The following is a 14,828-nucleotide window of genomic DNA, read 5'->3' as shown; positions in this document are numbered from 1 at the left end:
TGGATGGCGCCTTCCTGGTGCTGCTGCTGCTGCTATCCCGTAGTCGAAGCAGCAGCTGCAGCACCCCGATTGTGACGAATGCGCGGGTCATATCTCTCTCTCTCTCTCTCTCTCTCTCTCTCTCTCTCTCTCTCTCCTGTAACAGTGACGATATATTTTACTATACACGTTTGTATATAAAGGCCCATAAACGTCTCGCCTCCTCTTCCTTGAAAATTATGGCGCATTTTGAGACGGCTCACCAGAGTAAAGTTTCTGGTGCAGAATAATCGCATGGCTCCCCGTGACACACACACACACACATGGAGAGGAGAGGCAGAGGACAAGATATTCCGACTCATCCAACTCTTGCCTCCGTCTCCCTTCGTTCATCGTCTCCGAATCGTAAAATCATGACTTATGCAACGACCAGAATAACTTTAGGGCAGTCTCTCTCTCTCTCGGCAGTATATCACCATGCTGTCGTAAACCCGTAACCTACATTCCCAAAACTCCGCGGCACCTCAGGCCTCGTCTTGCCTCACTGATTCCGAACTGCCGTCGTCTTCCCTCTCTTCCGGTATTCAATCAACCGCGAGTCTTATTGTGCTTATTAGTGGTTATTCGGGTCTCTCTCTCTCTCTCTCTCTCTTTGCTTTTGATTATTTTCACCGGCATTGTTCTTAGCGTCTCGAACATCATCAGTTGTCTGTCTGTTGCCGGCGAAGGAAGGTTGAGGTTAGGCGAAGAGGACGGGGGCGAGGAGGAAGATAACGAGGACGAGGAGAAAGAATGGGAAGTTGATTAGACGACAAAGACGGTGTGAAAGACGTCGGCCGCGAGGGAGGAAAGTGAATGGAATAGCAACGGCAACCTGGACTCGTAAGTTTAAGTTAAGGCTAAAGAATATTGGATGTTAAGGGAAGATACTGGACCGCCGCTACCACCATCACTATCACACCGACAACAACAGGCATGGTGCAATTATAGTGGTAAAGTGTTATATCACGAAACTCAAGATGACAATTCCGATTCTGATTGCAAAGAAAAAAAATATGGTTGACAAGGGAAGTGTAAGTGGAAAGGAATGGAGAAGGGAGCAAGAATTAAAAAAAAAAAAAGTTGGATAAAAAATGAAAATAAAGAGAACCTGGGTGAAGTAAGAGTGACACGGAGATATGGAATAAAGAAGAGACTGGTAAATCATGGCAGAAAGGGAGATAAGAGAAGGGATGGAGATAAGGAGGAGGGGGAGGGGGAGGACCAGAAGGACTAAGGGTCGTATTTTAAAACATTTCGTCGCCCAAGTTCACATATTTGACATGGCTTTCGTAGGACTGTAGGCCTTTCCAGGGGTAGTTTTATGACCTTGGTGGTAGTTTGACCCTTCTTCTGTACCATGAACCTTAAAAACCACTCATGAAAACCAGATTGATCCCCTCTTTGACCTTTAGAAATAGTTGATGTGAGAAGCGATGGTGTCTTAAAATGCTTTCTTCCTACCATTAACGAGGAAGGAGGAGGAGGAGGAGGAACGCACATGCTCATTCTCTTCCATTAATGAAATCACTGCCAGTCACACACACACACACACACACACACACTTGAATTTTCGTTTACACTGGCACGCGGTTTAATTTCCGAGGTTATCACACGCATTCCATTTTACACACACACACACACACACACACACACACACACACACACACACACACACACACATCAATGCCTAGATAAGCTGCACATACAAAATCTGCATTCTTAAGGCCCCTAAATGCCAAAGATGAAGATGGCGATGATGGAGAAGACAGCGAGGAATGGGAAAAGCGATGATGAAGATGCGTGAAAATAACGACCTAAATAATAAGAGGAGGAGGAGGAGAAATGATAAGAAAAACAAGTTCTCTTCGGTCTAAAACTTCATCGTCAGTCCTCCCCACCACCGGACCGAGTCGAGTAGCCTACGCGGTATCGAACTTGGGTCCAAAAAATCTGATTCTGCGATAACATCCGAACCGAACACCTGAAAGAGAGAGAGAGAGTGTTTTGTTTCCGCAGTTTCCTTTCACCTGTTATAACCGAGAAGTCACCGGAAGGAGGGAGCCACTGGAGAGAGGAGGTAAAGGAGGAGAAGGAGGAGGAGGAGGAGGAGGAAAGCCACCCCACGGGAAATCATGTTATCCTCCATTCTCTCCACACCTACCCTGTCCTTTGCTCTCTCTCTCTCTCTCTCTCTCTCTCTCTCTCTCTCTCTCTCTCTCTCTCTCTCTCTCTCTCTCTCTCTCTCTCTCTCTCTCTCTCTCTCCTCTACTGAACAAACCTTCCCTTCTCTCCTTTCATCTCGTGGCCAACCATTTTTTTCTCCTTTCTTACAATCTCTCCCGTTCTAATGATACTCTCTCTCTCTCTCTCTCTCTCTCTCTCTCTCTCTCTCTCTCTCTCTCTCTCTCTCTCTCTCTCTCTCTCTCTCTCTCTCTCTCTCTCTCTCTCTCTTTTTCTCCTTTCTTCTCTCTATATATTATTATTTCTCTTTTCTTACTACCCCCCCTTCCCTCCTTCTCTTAAGTACTCTCCCATTCCTAAGCTCTCTTTCTCTTCTTTCTTTTTCCTCTCGCCTTTCTTTTCCTCACCTCTGCCTTTCATTCCCCTTGTTCTCTTCTTCGAACTCTATATATACGCTTTCACTATTACCCTACACCTTCTTCGTCCTCCTCGTCTCCTTCACACCTTTTATTCTCTCATTATTTTCCTCTTTCTCCTTCTTCATCGTCACCTTCCGCCCCTTTGCTTTCCATTTCCTTCTTCTATTCTTCGTATGCCCTTTACACTCATACTACATTGCCCTACACCTGCATCGTCCTCCTCGTCTTCCTCACACCTTTTTTCCCTCCTCCTCCTCCATCGTCACCCCCACCACCCGCCCCTAGCCCCCTCCCATCCTTTCTTTGCCCTCTTCCGTATGGTTCTCGAGAGTGCCGTTAATGTTATTAGGCTCTGAAATGTGTCTTGTTCCAGCTAAGGGGAGCGGCAGGAGGAGAGGGGAGCTGCGTCGCTGTGAGAAGGTTGATGGCATTATAATCACCCGGTGCTGAAGCTGATCCCACGGCCTCTCACTCAGGTATACGGTGCACAATCTGGTTGCAATCCCTTAACGCACCTGCTATTTCCGTACCCGCTACCCACTTTAAGCCGTGAAAGATTAAAGGGTGTAAGGTTTGCTCTCTCTCTCTCTCTTTTATTCTTTTTTTTTTTTAATTCGTCCCTCTCCCGCGGCTTAGCATGCACACGGACAAAAAAAAAGAAACGTTTCCTCTTGACGGTTTACTTTGTTCTGCTCGTTCTTTAGTTGGTTTGGTAGTTGTTTTTTTTTTTTTCCAAAGGGTAGAAAATTCACACACAAAAATAAAACGCAAAACTCTCACAAAAAACAACAACTACCAAAATATATAACCTATTTATGATTTTTTTTTCTTTACAAATACGAGTTGTTTGGGGGATAAGTAATTTCTCACACACAAAAAAATAAATAAACGCAAAGCTCCCACAAAAAAAAAAACTAACAAAATATACAACCTATTTATGATTTCATTTTTTCTTTACAAATACGAGTTGTTTGGGGGATAAGTAATTTCTCACACACAAAAAAATTAAACACAAAACTCCCACAAAACAACTTACAAAATATACAACCTATTTATGATTTCATTTTTTTCTTTACAAATACGAGTTGTTTGGGGGAGGAGTAATTTCTCTGTTACTATTTATGTTTGTCTCGTATATATTGTAGTAAGTCGTTATTACTAAACAAAATCTGGAATCTCACACCAGCTTGGATCTCACACAGCAAAGAGGACACCTGCAAATCCAGCAAAAACATGAACTGGTTACAAATCCTTCTCGCACACAATCCTGTCACCGCCGTCTGTGCCGTGTCATATTTATTCACCTATTTTCTTTTTCTTTTACAGCAAGGGGCGCAGCTCAGGGCATAAAGCAAACACAACAACAAAAAACCCTGCTAGACGCTGCTCCAACAAAAGACAAAAGAACGAGAGGACATATAAGGGAAAACAGAACAACCGTATATGATAAACATGGTAAGGTGCCGTGTCATTTCAAACTATACGCCTTGGCACAGAAACCAAAGCCACAGCCGTACATGACAATCAGGTTACTTCTTATACCCACACAACTTCCCTGTCTGTACCGTGTCATTAAACTCTACGCCATGACACATAAGGGAAACCAGAGCCACAGCCGTACATGACAATCAGGTTACTTCTTATACCCACACAACTTCCCTGCCTGTACCGTGTCACATTAAACTCTACGCCATGACACATAAGATAAACAAGTGCCACCGTACATACCAAATAGGTTACTCCCTAGACGCCGTGACACACATGGGAAGCTATAGCCACCGTATGATACCCGTGTCAAAATATATCCACTGTAGAAGTATGAAGCCCTGAAGGGTATGACACGTTCAACTGAGATAAATCTAACCCCTAGCGAAGTGTATCCATGCAAATAATAACCCACACCTTTTAACTTTTAACATATAGCGTTTAAACGAGTATCGGCGCGGGTTCCGTATGACCTGCGTGACTGACGAGGTGGACATAAATAAACTACTTACCACATGATCTTACTCTCGTTGCCACACCCTACACTATGCAAGACAACCCAGGACCCAGACTTTCAATCATCTCGGGGCTTTCGTAGAGGCTGTGGGCACTTCCATGGATAGTTCCATGAGCCTAGTGATGGTTTGACAAGGCTTCTTCACCACGAATGACGAAAAACACTCATCAGAACTCGACTAATCTCCTTTGTGGTCTTTGGAAATAATGGTTGTGAGAAAGTCGATAGCGTTTGAGAATAGGGGACCAGTCACGTAGATATGGTTAGGGTTAGCTGTGGTCTTGCGGCGTGGGCTGCGGCAACGGGGGTACGATAAATAAGGTAAAAAAGTGTCAAGCTGTGTACGCCTTCCCCGCCACCCAGAGGTAATATGGAATTAGCCTGAGCAGCCCTGCGTGTTCCATTAATTAGTGTAATCTCTTTAGTGGCGGAGACGGAGGTGACAGGATTATGTGAGAAGAGGAATTAACTCGTTTGTATTTTTTTTTTTCACAGCTCTGGAGTCCATTTTTATGAGATACAATCGGCTTTTCTGAGAGTTACGTTATTTCGTCGTAATGCTTTATTCAAATTAGTCTTCCAAATATGTCGAGTCCGGTCTGGTGTAGGCTCCGCGGGTCCTTTCCTCCCCTCTGGTCTGCCACACAGTCCCAACACCTATCTCTTCCTCTCATATGTAAGCTATAGGTAACATATGAGAGGAAAAAGTAGGTGTTGGGACTGTGTGGCGGAGCAGAGGCGAGAAATGGACCCGCGGGAGCCAACGCCCAAACAGACTCGACAATTTGGTTTCACAGTTAAGAATGAGATAAATTTATAAACAAGTAACAAACCATTTAACGAACCGAATCACCGGACCGATCACTCTGTAGACAAATGAGAAATAGAAATGCAGTAAGACTCAAACCCAACTCGGTCTTCCTACCCTTCCGTTTGTGCGCCCTTCCATGCATAAAGTTACCTCCAATGTGGACTGAGGCTAACCAACTTGTGTGCCACGACCCTCTCCCTCTCCCTCTCCCTCTCTCTCTCTCTCTCTCTCTCTCTCTCTCTGACACGCTCCTTATCTTTACCCTTTTCATTTTTCACGCACCCTCTCGCTCACCCTCTGTCCCCTTCCCGTTCCCCTTTCTTATCTCTCTCCGTCAACCTCCCCGGGAAAGAAGGGAATTTAATCCACCCTCGGCTATGTAAATTTGGGACACGCAATATTTTTCTGTCCGTTTTGATTACTTTGGCTGCAGGAGGATGCATTAGTGCGGAAGGGAAGCGGCCGGAGGGAATAAATATGAAAAGAGGATGGTTTGTATAAGAGAGAGAGAGAGAGAGAGAGAGAGAGAGAGAGAGAGAGAGAGAGAGAGAGAGAGAGAGAGAGAGAGAGAGTCGGGGGAGGGGAAAAAGAGCTAAAGAGAAAAGAAAACCACTGAGCTGTGCGAAATCGCTTAAAACACACACAGGAAGGAAAACTCAACCAACGAGTGTAAAATATTAATAAGGTCAGAATTAATTAGGTATTGACGATCACACCGAAGAGGATGTATTAGGAAAAACAGGGAGAAAGAAACACAGACGCTGGGAGAAACACAGAAACACACAGGGAAAGGGAAACAGATACAGGGAGAGGGAAGCAGACACACAGGGAGAGGGAACAGATAGGGAGAGAGAAAAAGGCACACAGGGAGAGGGAAGAGGGAGAGGAAGAAGCATTTATATAAACACACAGAGAGAAACAGACAGATGGGGAGGGAGAGACACAGACACAAGGAGACACAGGGAGAGGGAGAGGAAACAAATAAGAGAGAGAGAGAGAGAGAGAGAGAGAGAGAGAGAGAGAGAGAGAGAGAGAGAGAGAGAGAGAGAGAGAGAGTGTAGCACAGAAAGAGACAAGGGGACAAAGACAAAAAGAGGGAGTGGGAGTTTTTGAGAGGATGACAGAAAAGACAACAAGAGGGGGGGGGGGGCGAGGAGGAGGAGGGTCTACAGTAAAAGAGAAGGATCAAGGCTCAAGGACATCTCCCCTCATACCCCCCCCCACAAAAAAAAAAAAAAATGAGAGGGAGGGTTTGGCTTCTGCAAGAGGACTTGGAAAATATTCAACTAAAAAAAAGGAGAAAGCAAAAAGAACGAAAGGAAAACTCCGACTGAGCTCTTAAAGGTGCCTTGAGACTCCGAAATAAAGTCCAGGTACGGTGAAAACACAGACAGACAGACTTCTCAAACCGCTGCCCCGTGAAAGTGATGAAGGAGTGAAGATACAAGCTAACCCATGCATTAGTGAGATGAACAGTATATGGGTCAGAGTTCACAGCGTCTATTGCAACAACTACCTGGGATCGTGATAAACTAAAATCATCAAGAATCTTAAAAAAATAGATAAAAATGAAAAGGAGGTATAAAGACAGCCAAGGAAATAAATAAAGAGTGTAGTGGGAGGAGGAAGCCCGTAAGTTATATGAGAGGACACGACGGGGCAAAGAAGAGAGAAACGGGAGGACAATGGAGAGAGAGAGAGAGAGAGAGAGAGAGAGAGAATAATTGCAGGAGGGAGAGAAGAAAAGCGAGGGAGGAAGGGGAAGCCATAGAGTCATAAAGAAGGAGTAAATATGGGCGGTGTGATGGGGCATTCGGGCTTTTTCCCATCCTCACTCTCATCCTCTACCACCACCACCACCACCACCACCACTGCCCCTGTATATCGTTACCACCACCACTACCACCGCCGCCGCCGCCGCCATCACGTTGCCTCATCAAAATTTATGGACGCTATGTGCCTCACCCTCGCCAATACACCAAGTTCTCCATTACCACAGTCCTCTCCTTATTCCCTTCCGCCTTCACCTCTTCTTCTCCTCTTCCGCCGGTCGTAGTTAGTTGCCCCGCCCTGTCTTAGATCAGCCCCGCCGCCACCCCTGCCTTGCTTGTCTCATATCACACACACACACACACACACACACACACACACACACATAGACGTGAGGTAGTATACAAATGAGACCGCTTCAACACCACCACCACCACCATCACCACCGCCAATGACGCAACTTCCACCACCACCACGACCAGCATCACTACCACTAACAGCATCACCCTGACCACCACCACCAAACAGCATCACCACCGTCATTATCTTCATCACCACCACCACCAACAACAACAACAACAGCATCACCACCGTCAGTATCTTCATTGCCACCATCACACTACCATCACCACTACCACCATAAAAAAAAAATCACTGTAAACAAACACACTGCTTTTAATGTATACAGTAAATCATCGTTATAATAATTTGTTAGTGCTCGTAATAATAATAATAATAATAATAATAATAATAATAATAATAATAATAATAATAATAATAATAATAATAATAAAAACAATAATAAAATAATAACAACAACCACTTTTTTTCTTATTATTATTATTACTGTCATCATAAGTATTAATATCATTGCTTATGTTGGGAAGTTCTCAGTAATCAATCAATCAATCAATCAATCTCTCTCTCTCTCTCTCTCTCTCTCTCTCTCTCTCTCTCCCAGCACACACATAACCCTGACATGCGGGGATCACTTTCTTCCCGCACTAAACCGCTGTCCGCCTGCCTGCCTGCCTACCTGCCTGCCCTCAGCCGCCCTTTGACGCTGCCCTTCATCCCCTTCTTTCAAAGCCGTAATCCCCGTCTGCTCTACACACAGCGGACGACCCGTGTCACAAAAACCTCAACATTCAGTAAAATCCTCCCTCTCGCCAGAAAAATTAAGCTGTCCCACTGGCATTTTTACTCTCTCTCTCTCTCTCTCTCTCTCTCTCTCTCTCTCTCTCTCTCTCTCTCTCTCTCTCTCGGTGGCGTAGCAACCATGTAAGCTCTGCCTCTCATCACTGCAAAATTCTGTACATTTTTCATATATTTTTCTCGTTTCTTTAATAAACCGATTACAAACACACACACACACACACACACACACACACACACACACACACACACACTGACTGACTGACTGTATATCGAAGTCCTTTCTTCCTTCCTAACTGAAACCCTTTGTTCCTTCCTTCCCGATCCTCACACGAGACAACGGGAAGGATTGGACTAGCCTGGTCTGGAGAGGTTGGGCTTAACTCACCACCACTACCACCACCACCCTCACCACCACTACCACCACCACCCTCACCACCATCAGCCTCCCCAGTCTTCCAATAGCGGATCAATCTTACGCGGCAGGGGAGGAGGAGGAGGGGCAACAGTTGAAACATTAACGACGTTGAAGTTGCGGTCTTGTCTGCCAAACTGTAGTTAGTCTGTGCTAATACCCGCTATCCGTCTTCCGCCCCCTTTCTCCTCCTTCTCCTGATCACACACACACACACACACACACACACACACACACACACACACATTCACACCTTCCCAATATCTATATCCTCATCTCCTCTTCCTCTTCCTCCTCTTGACAATGTACACTCACACACACACACACACACACCATGCCCCCTCCAATACACAACATTTCCGCCCAGCGCTGTTCCTCCCTCCCTCCTCGCTCCGTCCCTTCCACGCCAGGAGAGACTAGTGTATTATGCAGGCAGGTGGGGCGAGAGCGAGGGGCTGATGGGGGAATAATGGCGGCCTGGGTCACGTCTCCTCGCCCGCTGGAAACTCTGAGGCCGACGGAAGTAGTGGTGGTAGTAGTAGTGGTGGTAGTAGTAGTAGTAGTAGTAGTAGTAGTAGTAGTAGTAGTAGGGTAAAGGGAAGGGCTCAGGTGTCACAATTACCTAGAGGCGTATCAACAAAGGTCCGGAAAAAAATAAAGTCCTCTCTCTCTCTCTCTCTCTCTCTCTCTCTCTCTCTCTCTCTCTTCACTTCATTCCACTCCCCACCTTTCTTTCTCTTTTCCGCCTCGTGTCCCTCACTCTCCACTTTTTTTGCTTTTCCTTCTCTTCCCTCCTCCCCTGACGGCCAGCCCCTCTCCCTCCAACCATCCTTTACCTCCTACCCTCCATTCCTCTCTCCCCTTCCTCCACCCCACGCTTTCTTTCCTCTCTCCCTCTCTCTCTGGTGACGTCGCTTGAGTGTTACTTCCGCATGTCACACAAAAAGTTCTGGATCTGAACAAGAAACACACACACACATTGACGGGCGAGTGCATGTGTGTGTGTGTGTGTGTGTGTGTGTGTGTGTGTGTGTGTGTGTGTGTGTGTGTGTGTGTGTGTGTGTGTGTGTGTGTGTGTGCGTGAGTAATGTTTTTATCGCCCTGTCAACACGAGTCGTAATTCGTGCATGTAAATCTCCACGCCACGGCCGGTAAATTATGTCTTAGTGAAGGTGGAGGACTTGGCACCATCAATTCGAGTCAACCTGAAGCGCTCTGGTGAATGCGTAATATATCTCTCTCTCTCTCTCTCTCTCTCTCTCTCTCTCTCTCTCTCTCTCTCTCTCTCTCTCTCTCTCTCTCTCTCTCTCTCTCCACAACCAAACTCACCCGCAGCCTCCACCACCACTGTTACTCCACCCAACTTTTCTCCCGCTCACCACCATCCCTCCAGACCTTACCTGCCGCGCACCTGCCCTTCCTCAGAGCAGGTGTTGTGGTTCCTGCGCTGCCAACTCACCTGGAAAGACAACAATAGGCTTTAAAACTTGTGTAAGGATGAGGGATATCTTAAGACTGACACTCATCCTCAACCTTCCCTTCGCCTGGTTTGATTCTTCCTACTTTCCTCAGTTTCCTTCTCTCTGGCTCTTTCCTTCTTCACCTTCTTTCTTCCTTTCCTCCTTTCTTCACCATCTTTTTCCCTATTTCAGTCACTTTCCTTCACCATCTTTCTCCCTCCCTCCTTCACTTCTCTCTTCCTACTTCTCACACTTTCCTTCCACCTCCCTTTCTTGCCTTTTCTTTTTTTCGTATTTCCTTCTCCTTGACCTTCCCTCCTTCACCTTTTTGCTTCATATTTCCCTGACGGCGCTTCTCCCTTCCTTTCTACGTCTTCTTTTTTTTTTTTTCGTAGTTCCCTCACATTCCTTCTCCCTTCCTCAATCACTTTTCTTCTTCCTAACTCATTCCTCTTCTTTCTTCCTCCTTCCATGTCCCTCTCCCTCCCTCTCCTTCCTCCTCCCTTGTTCCTCTCTTTCTCTGTTCCTCATTTGTATCTTGTGGTGGTTTCCTATTACATGTCTCTGCCTGCTCCTCCCTCATCCCATATACCTGGGACTTACTCCTAATCAGCTTAGTAATCATAATCCCCCAGATGCCGCACGTGGCCCAATTATGTCTGATGATCGCTAAGTCCATCTAATTATTGGTTTCTCATTAGCGCGAAGTTTCGTTATTTATCCGGGCCAGTGAGCCGGAAAGTAAGAGGGAGAATAAGAAAGGGAGGAAGAACACTTGTTGTCCGCCTCAGACCCGCGACCTTCATCACTAGGGAGGAAAGTGTGGATTATAAAAAGGTGGACTGACTGGCTGACTGACTACCGAATGCCTCAGTGACTAGTTGGCTCGACGGATGAATGGCTGACTAACTGAATGAATGATGACGTGACTGATTGGATGACTAGTTGACTGGTTGACTCTACGGCTCATTGACATCCAAACTGACTAATAGACCAGATAGCTGAATGACTGGCTTGCTGGCTGACTTGACTAACAGAAGAGCCGAGTGACTGCCTGACTGATTAACTGAGCAGCTGACTCATACGAGGTTATCACTGCCACAACCCCTCACTAACTCTGCCAAGATCCCCGACTATAGTCTACGGCCCGCCACTGCCACGTTTAACTTCACTCGCTAGTAGGACCATCCTCTTTAATATGTTTCTTCGTCCATGAATTTTCAGTGTGACTCCTCCAATCAGGTTTCAGTTCACATCACAATTATGGGAAACAAAAATAAACTAATAAATGGAAGAATGCATCCTCGAAAACAAGCACAAGGGCGTCACTAAGGTTGAGTGACTTCTCAGAGACAAGCAAAGACGACTACAAAGGAAAAAGAAAGTAATCAAAGTCTTCCGCATCTCTAAACCCATGATGAGGAAACTTGGCGCCGTTTTGTCCTAACCTAAGCCTAAGAGCTCTCAAACGGGAAGCGTAAGTTCAATAGAAAAAGAAAAACAGGAAAACGAAAACAAATTATATATGTTGATAACGAGTCTGACAATCATTCAGGGACGGGATGTGGACAACTGATGGCGCTCAGAAAAGAGAAGAAAGAGCTGGAGGAGGATCAGGTTGACAGAGTGGAAGCCTCGGGGCAGGAATGGGACCAACGGTTGACCGAGAGGAAAAAGTGAGAGACGAGATGAGAAAATTCGCCTCAGTGAACACAGAATCAAGGAGCACCAGACGGGGGACTCGAGGAAGCCGGAAGTTTAGTGTCCGGCTTTCAGATTTGAGTCAGGGGAATTGTTGCAACATTTTCACGCTCTAAATGAAGAAGCAAAAACTTATACACACCTAAATACAAATAAATACGTCATAAAGGTACACCAACATATATATAAACAAATTCATAAGGGCAAATAAGCATAAATACAGATAAAGCCATGGAAAAAGGTTAAGAAAGAAAGGAAAGGAAACGACACAACTTCTTACGCTTTCCTCTTCCACTTGCCAACAAAATTGACACATCGTACATTCGTAAAGAGTTAGGATTGGCAAGCAAAACGCAAAACTTTTTCCCCGTGTAATGAGGCCATGAATATTGATGACGTTCGTGGCAAACAGCCAACACACACACACACACACACACACACACACACACACACACACACACACACACACACACACAGAGAGAGAGCCCATTTTTTCAGAGTAACTACCCTCTTTATATGCATGTTAACGGCTAAGGTGCGTACTAATTCGAGGACCTGCCCTATATCTTACCTCCCCGAGCACCGCATTACACGCTCATGGGATACATATTCGCCAACATCCGCCATAAAGGTGTCAAAGAGCTCCCTTCCCGCTCTCGCCTCTCTCCTTCCCTTTGGCTACGATGAGGTTCTCGGAATGACTGACCCCTTTGATGTACTCCCCTCATCCTTTGGCGCGTGATGGTGATGAGATTTGTGCTGGATGTCATAATGCTAGTAGTTTTGTCACGCGCGCCCCACAGTTTTCTGCCAAGTCAATTTACCGGCTGGAAGTTGTGCGTGCCGGGCCGAGCTGAGTGCGTGCGAGGGCTGGATGTGTTCATGTGAGAGGATTAGCTCAACTTGGCTCTTAAAACTGTGTGTGTGTGTGTGTGCATGTGTGTGTGTGTGTGTGTGTGTGTGTGTGTGAAGACAGACAGACACACACACACACACACACACACACACACACACACACACACTGTTTCGCTGAATGAACAATTTCAACTTTGATGAAGACAGACTTTAAAGATACCCATTAAGTGAGCGCATGTACGGCTGCCGGGAGCTTCTTGCAAACTATCAGATTATTTTCTCTCTCTCTCTCTCTCTCTCTCTCTCACACACACACACACACACACACATTAATAAAAAAAAAGTACACAACAAAAGCCGTATCAAGATAACGAGAAGAGGAAAGATGATTAGTCTGGCGCACGGCTACCGAGGGGGAGGAGGAGGAAGAGAAGGAGGAGGAGGAGAAAGGTAAATGTAAGGATAACAAGGGCCCTTTCCTTCTCCTCCTCCTCCTCCACGCCCCCTCCCCTCCCCCGCGACTCAACCTAATAGTATCCATGACAGCACCTATCCAATTTACCTTTCCGGTCTTATATTCCACGTCACTGCTCGTTGAGAATGTAAACATCATCGATTCGTGTGCGTGCGTGTGTGTTTGTGTGTGCGTGCGCGAAAAGAAAGAGAAGACATATGCGGTGTGGTGCGGAGTGAGGGTGAACAAAAGCGAGGATGAAAGTAAGAACGCTATCAGAAAGTCATCGCAATAAAGGCTATACAAACCTGCAGCCCCCCCCCCCCCCCCCACACACACACACACTCTCCCTCTCCCAAGCCTGCTAAATTATTAATGCGGAAAAAAGGAAAAAGATATTATCGCCTTTGACATTACTAGAGTTATAAGGTAAGGAAGGTTAGCAGGAGAGGGGCGAGTGCGTGTGTGCCCGAGAATAGCATTTATTATGTATGTACCCGTAAAGCAGATTATAGTGGGTCGTCCAGGCGGTGGTGGCTGCCGGCTTCGGGGACGAGTCGGTGGTGTGTGGCGGTCGGCAGTGATGCGAGGTGAAGCAGCATGAAGACGGGTTTTTGGAGGGGTAAATTTTGATGATCCTGTGACCTGATGTGACCGTGAGCGCCGCTGCCGCATCTACCACCACCACTACTGTTTGTGCCGGGACAGCAAACACAGCCCCGCCACGAGGATCATAACAGCGGTGCGTCGCGTTACAACAATGACATTCAAGTTACAATGAAAGCGGTCTGCTACTATACACTCGCTCGTCCACTCGCTGGGAACAAAAAGGTGGAACAATACAGCCACCCCAATAATGCCGTGTGTGTGTGTGTGTGTGTGTGTGTGTGTGTGTGTGTGTGTGTGTGTGTGTGTGTGTGTGTGTGTGTGTGTGTGTGTGTGTGTGTGTGTTCCTGGCTGGTGCGGCCGGCCTAAGGTGTGAGGGGCGCCAGGAGACCGACCATCTGATCCTCAAGGGAGTCTTGAGGGTTCATGGCGCGCTGGGTGGCGCTGGTCACCTCGACACACGCCTGGGAGGACAGGAGGCCGCGGGCCCACTCCGCCGTCTGGAGAGTGACTCTGGTGCCGCCCAAGTCCAGGTGGGTCAGCGTGGCGCTCAGGGGGTTGAGGTGGTCGGGGTCGAGGGGCGGCAGCAGGGCCTGGTCGTTAATGACAGCAGGTGGAAGCGGGCGGTAGCAGGCCTGCTGACGTGTGAGGGAGGCCCGCAGCACCCGCCAGTGGGTGAAGAGGCGGCGCCAGCGGGAGCGGGTGAAGGTGTGACGACGGAGGATGAGGCGCCGCACGCCGTCGTCCGTTACACCTTTGGACCCCCGAACGCAAAGGGTGGCCAGCGTGTGGCAGGTGGCGCCCACCAGCGCCAGCACGTCATTGTCAGCGGTCTTCGGCAGGGAGAGGAACACGAGCACAGGCATGGCGGCGAGGGCCTGCAGCAACGGCTCACGGGACAACGGGTGGCAGGTGTAGGTGAAGGCGGTGAGGCGCATTCCCACCAGCTGCAGCAACCCCAGCAGCGGGTCATGGTCG

General features: G+C 47.2%; 2 protein-coding genes and 1 long non-coding RNA gene across 4 annotated transcripts in view; 1 reads left to right on the top strand and 2 right to left on the bottom strand.

Annotated features, from left to right (window-relative positions):
* Positions 1 to 14,828, bottom strand: part of LOC127004124 (protein phosphatase PTC7 homolog) — a 55,678-nt gene that overhangs the window by 4,709 nt on the left and 36,141 nt on the right. The window lies entirely within an intron of this gene.
* Positions 2,858 to 12,405, top strand: LOC127004126 (uncharacterized). The gene is made up of 2 exons (XR_007757646.1): positions 2,858 to 4,149; positions 4,254 to 12,405. It is a non-coding gene; the product is annotated as an uncharacterized LOC127004126 (long non-coding RNA).
* Positions 14,113 to 14,828, bottom strand: part of LOC127004125 (uncharacterized) — a 13,035-nt gene continuing 12,319 nt past the window's right edge. For both annotated transcript variants that reach the window (XM_050871510.1, XM_050871512.1), the window contains exon 2: positions 14,113 to 14,828. This exon is cut by the window's right edge and continues 604 nt beyond it. In XM_050871510.1, coding sequence (XP_050727467.1) covers positions 14,216 to 14,828 — 613 coding nt within the window. In that variant the 3' untranslated portion in view covers positions 14,113 to 14,215.

Source organism: Eriocheir sinensis, chromosome 27 (genome assembly GCF_024679095.1).
Source record: "Eriocheir sinensis breed Jianghai 21 chromosome 27, ASM2467909v1, whole genome shotgun sequence".
NCBI classification, from domain to species: Eukaryota; Metazoa; Arthropoda; class Malacostraca; order Decapoda; family Varunidae; genus Eriocheir; species Eriocheir sinensis.
This window is presented reverse-complemented; position numbering and strand designations above follow the sequence as displayed.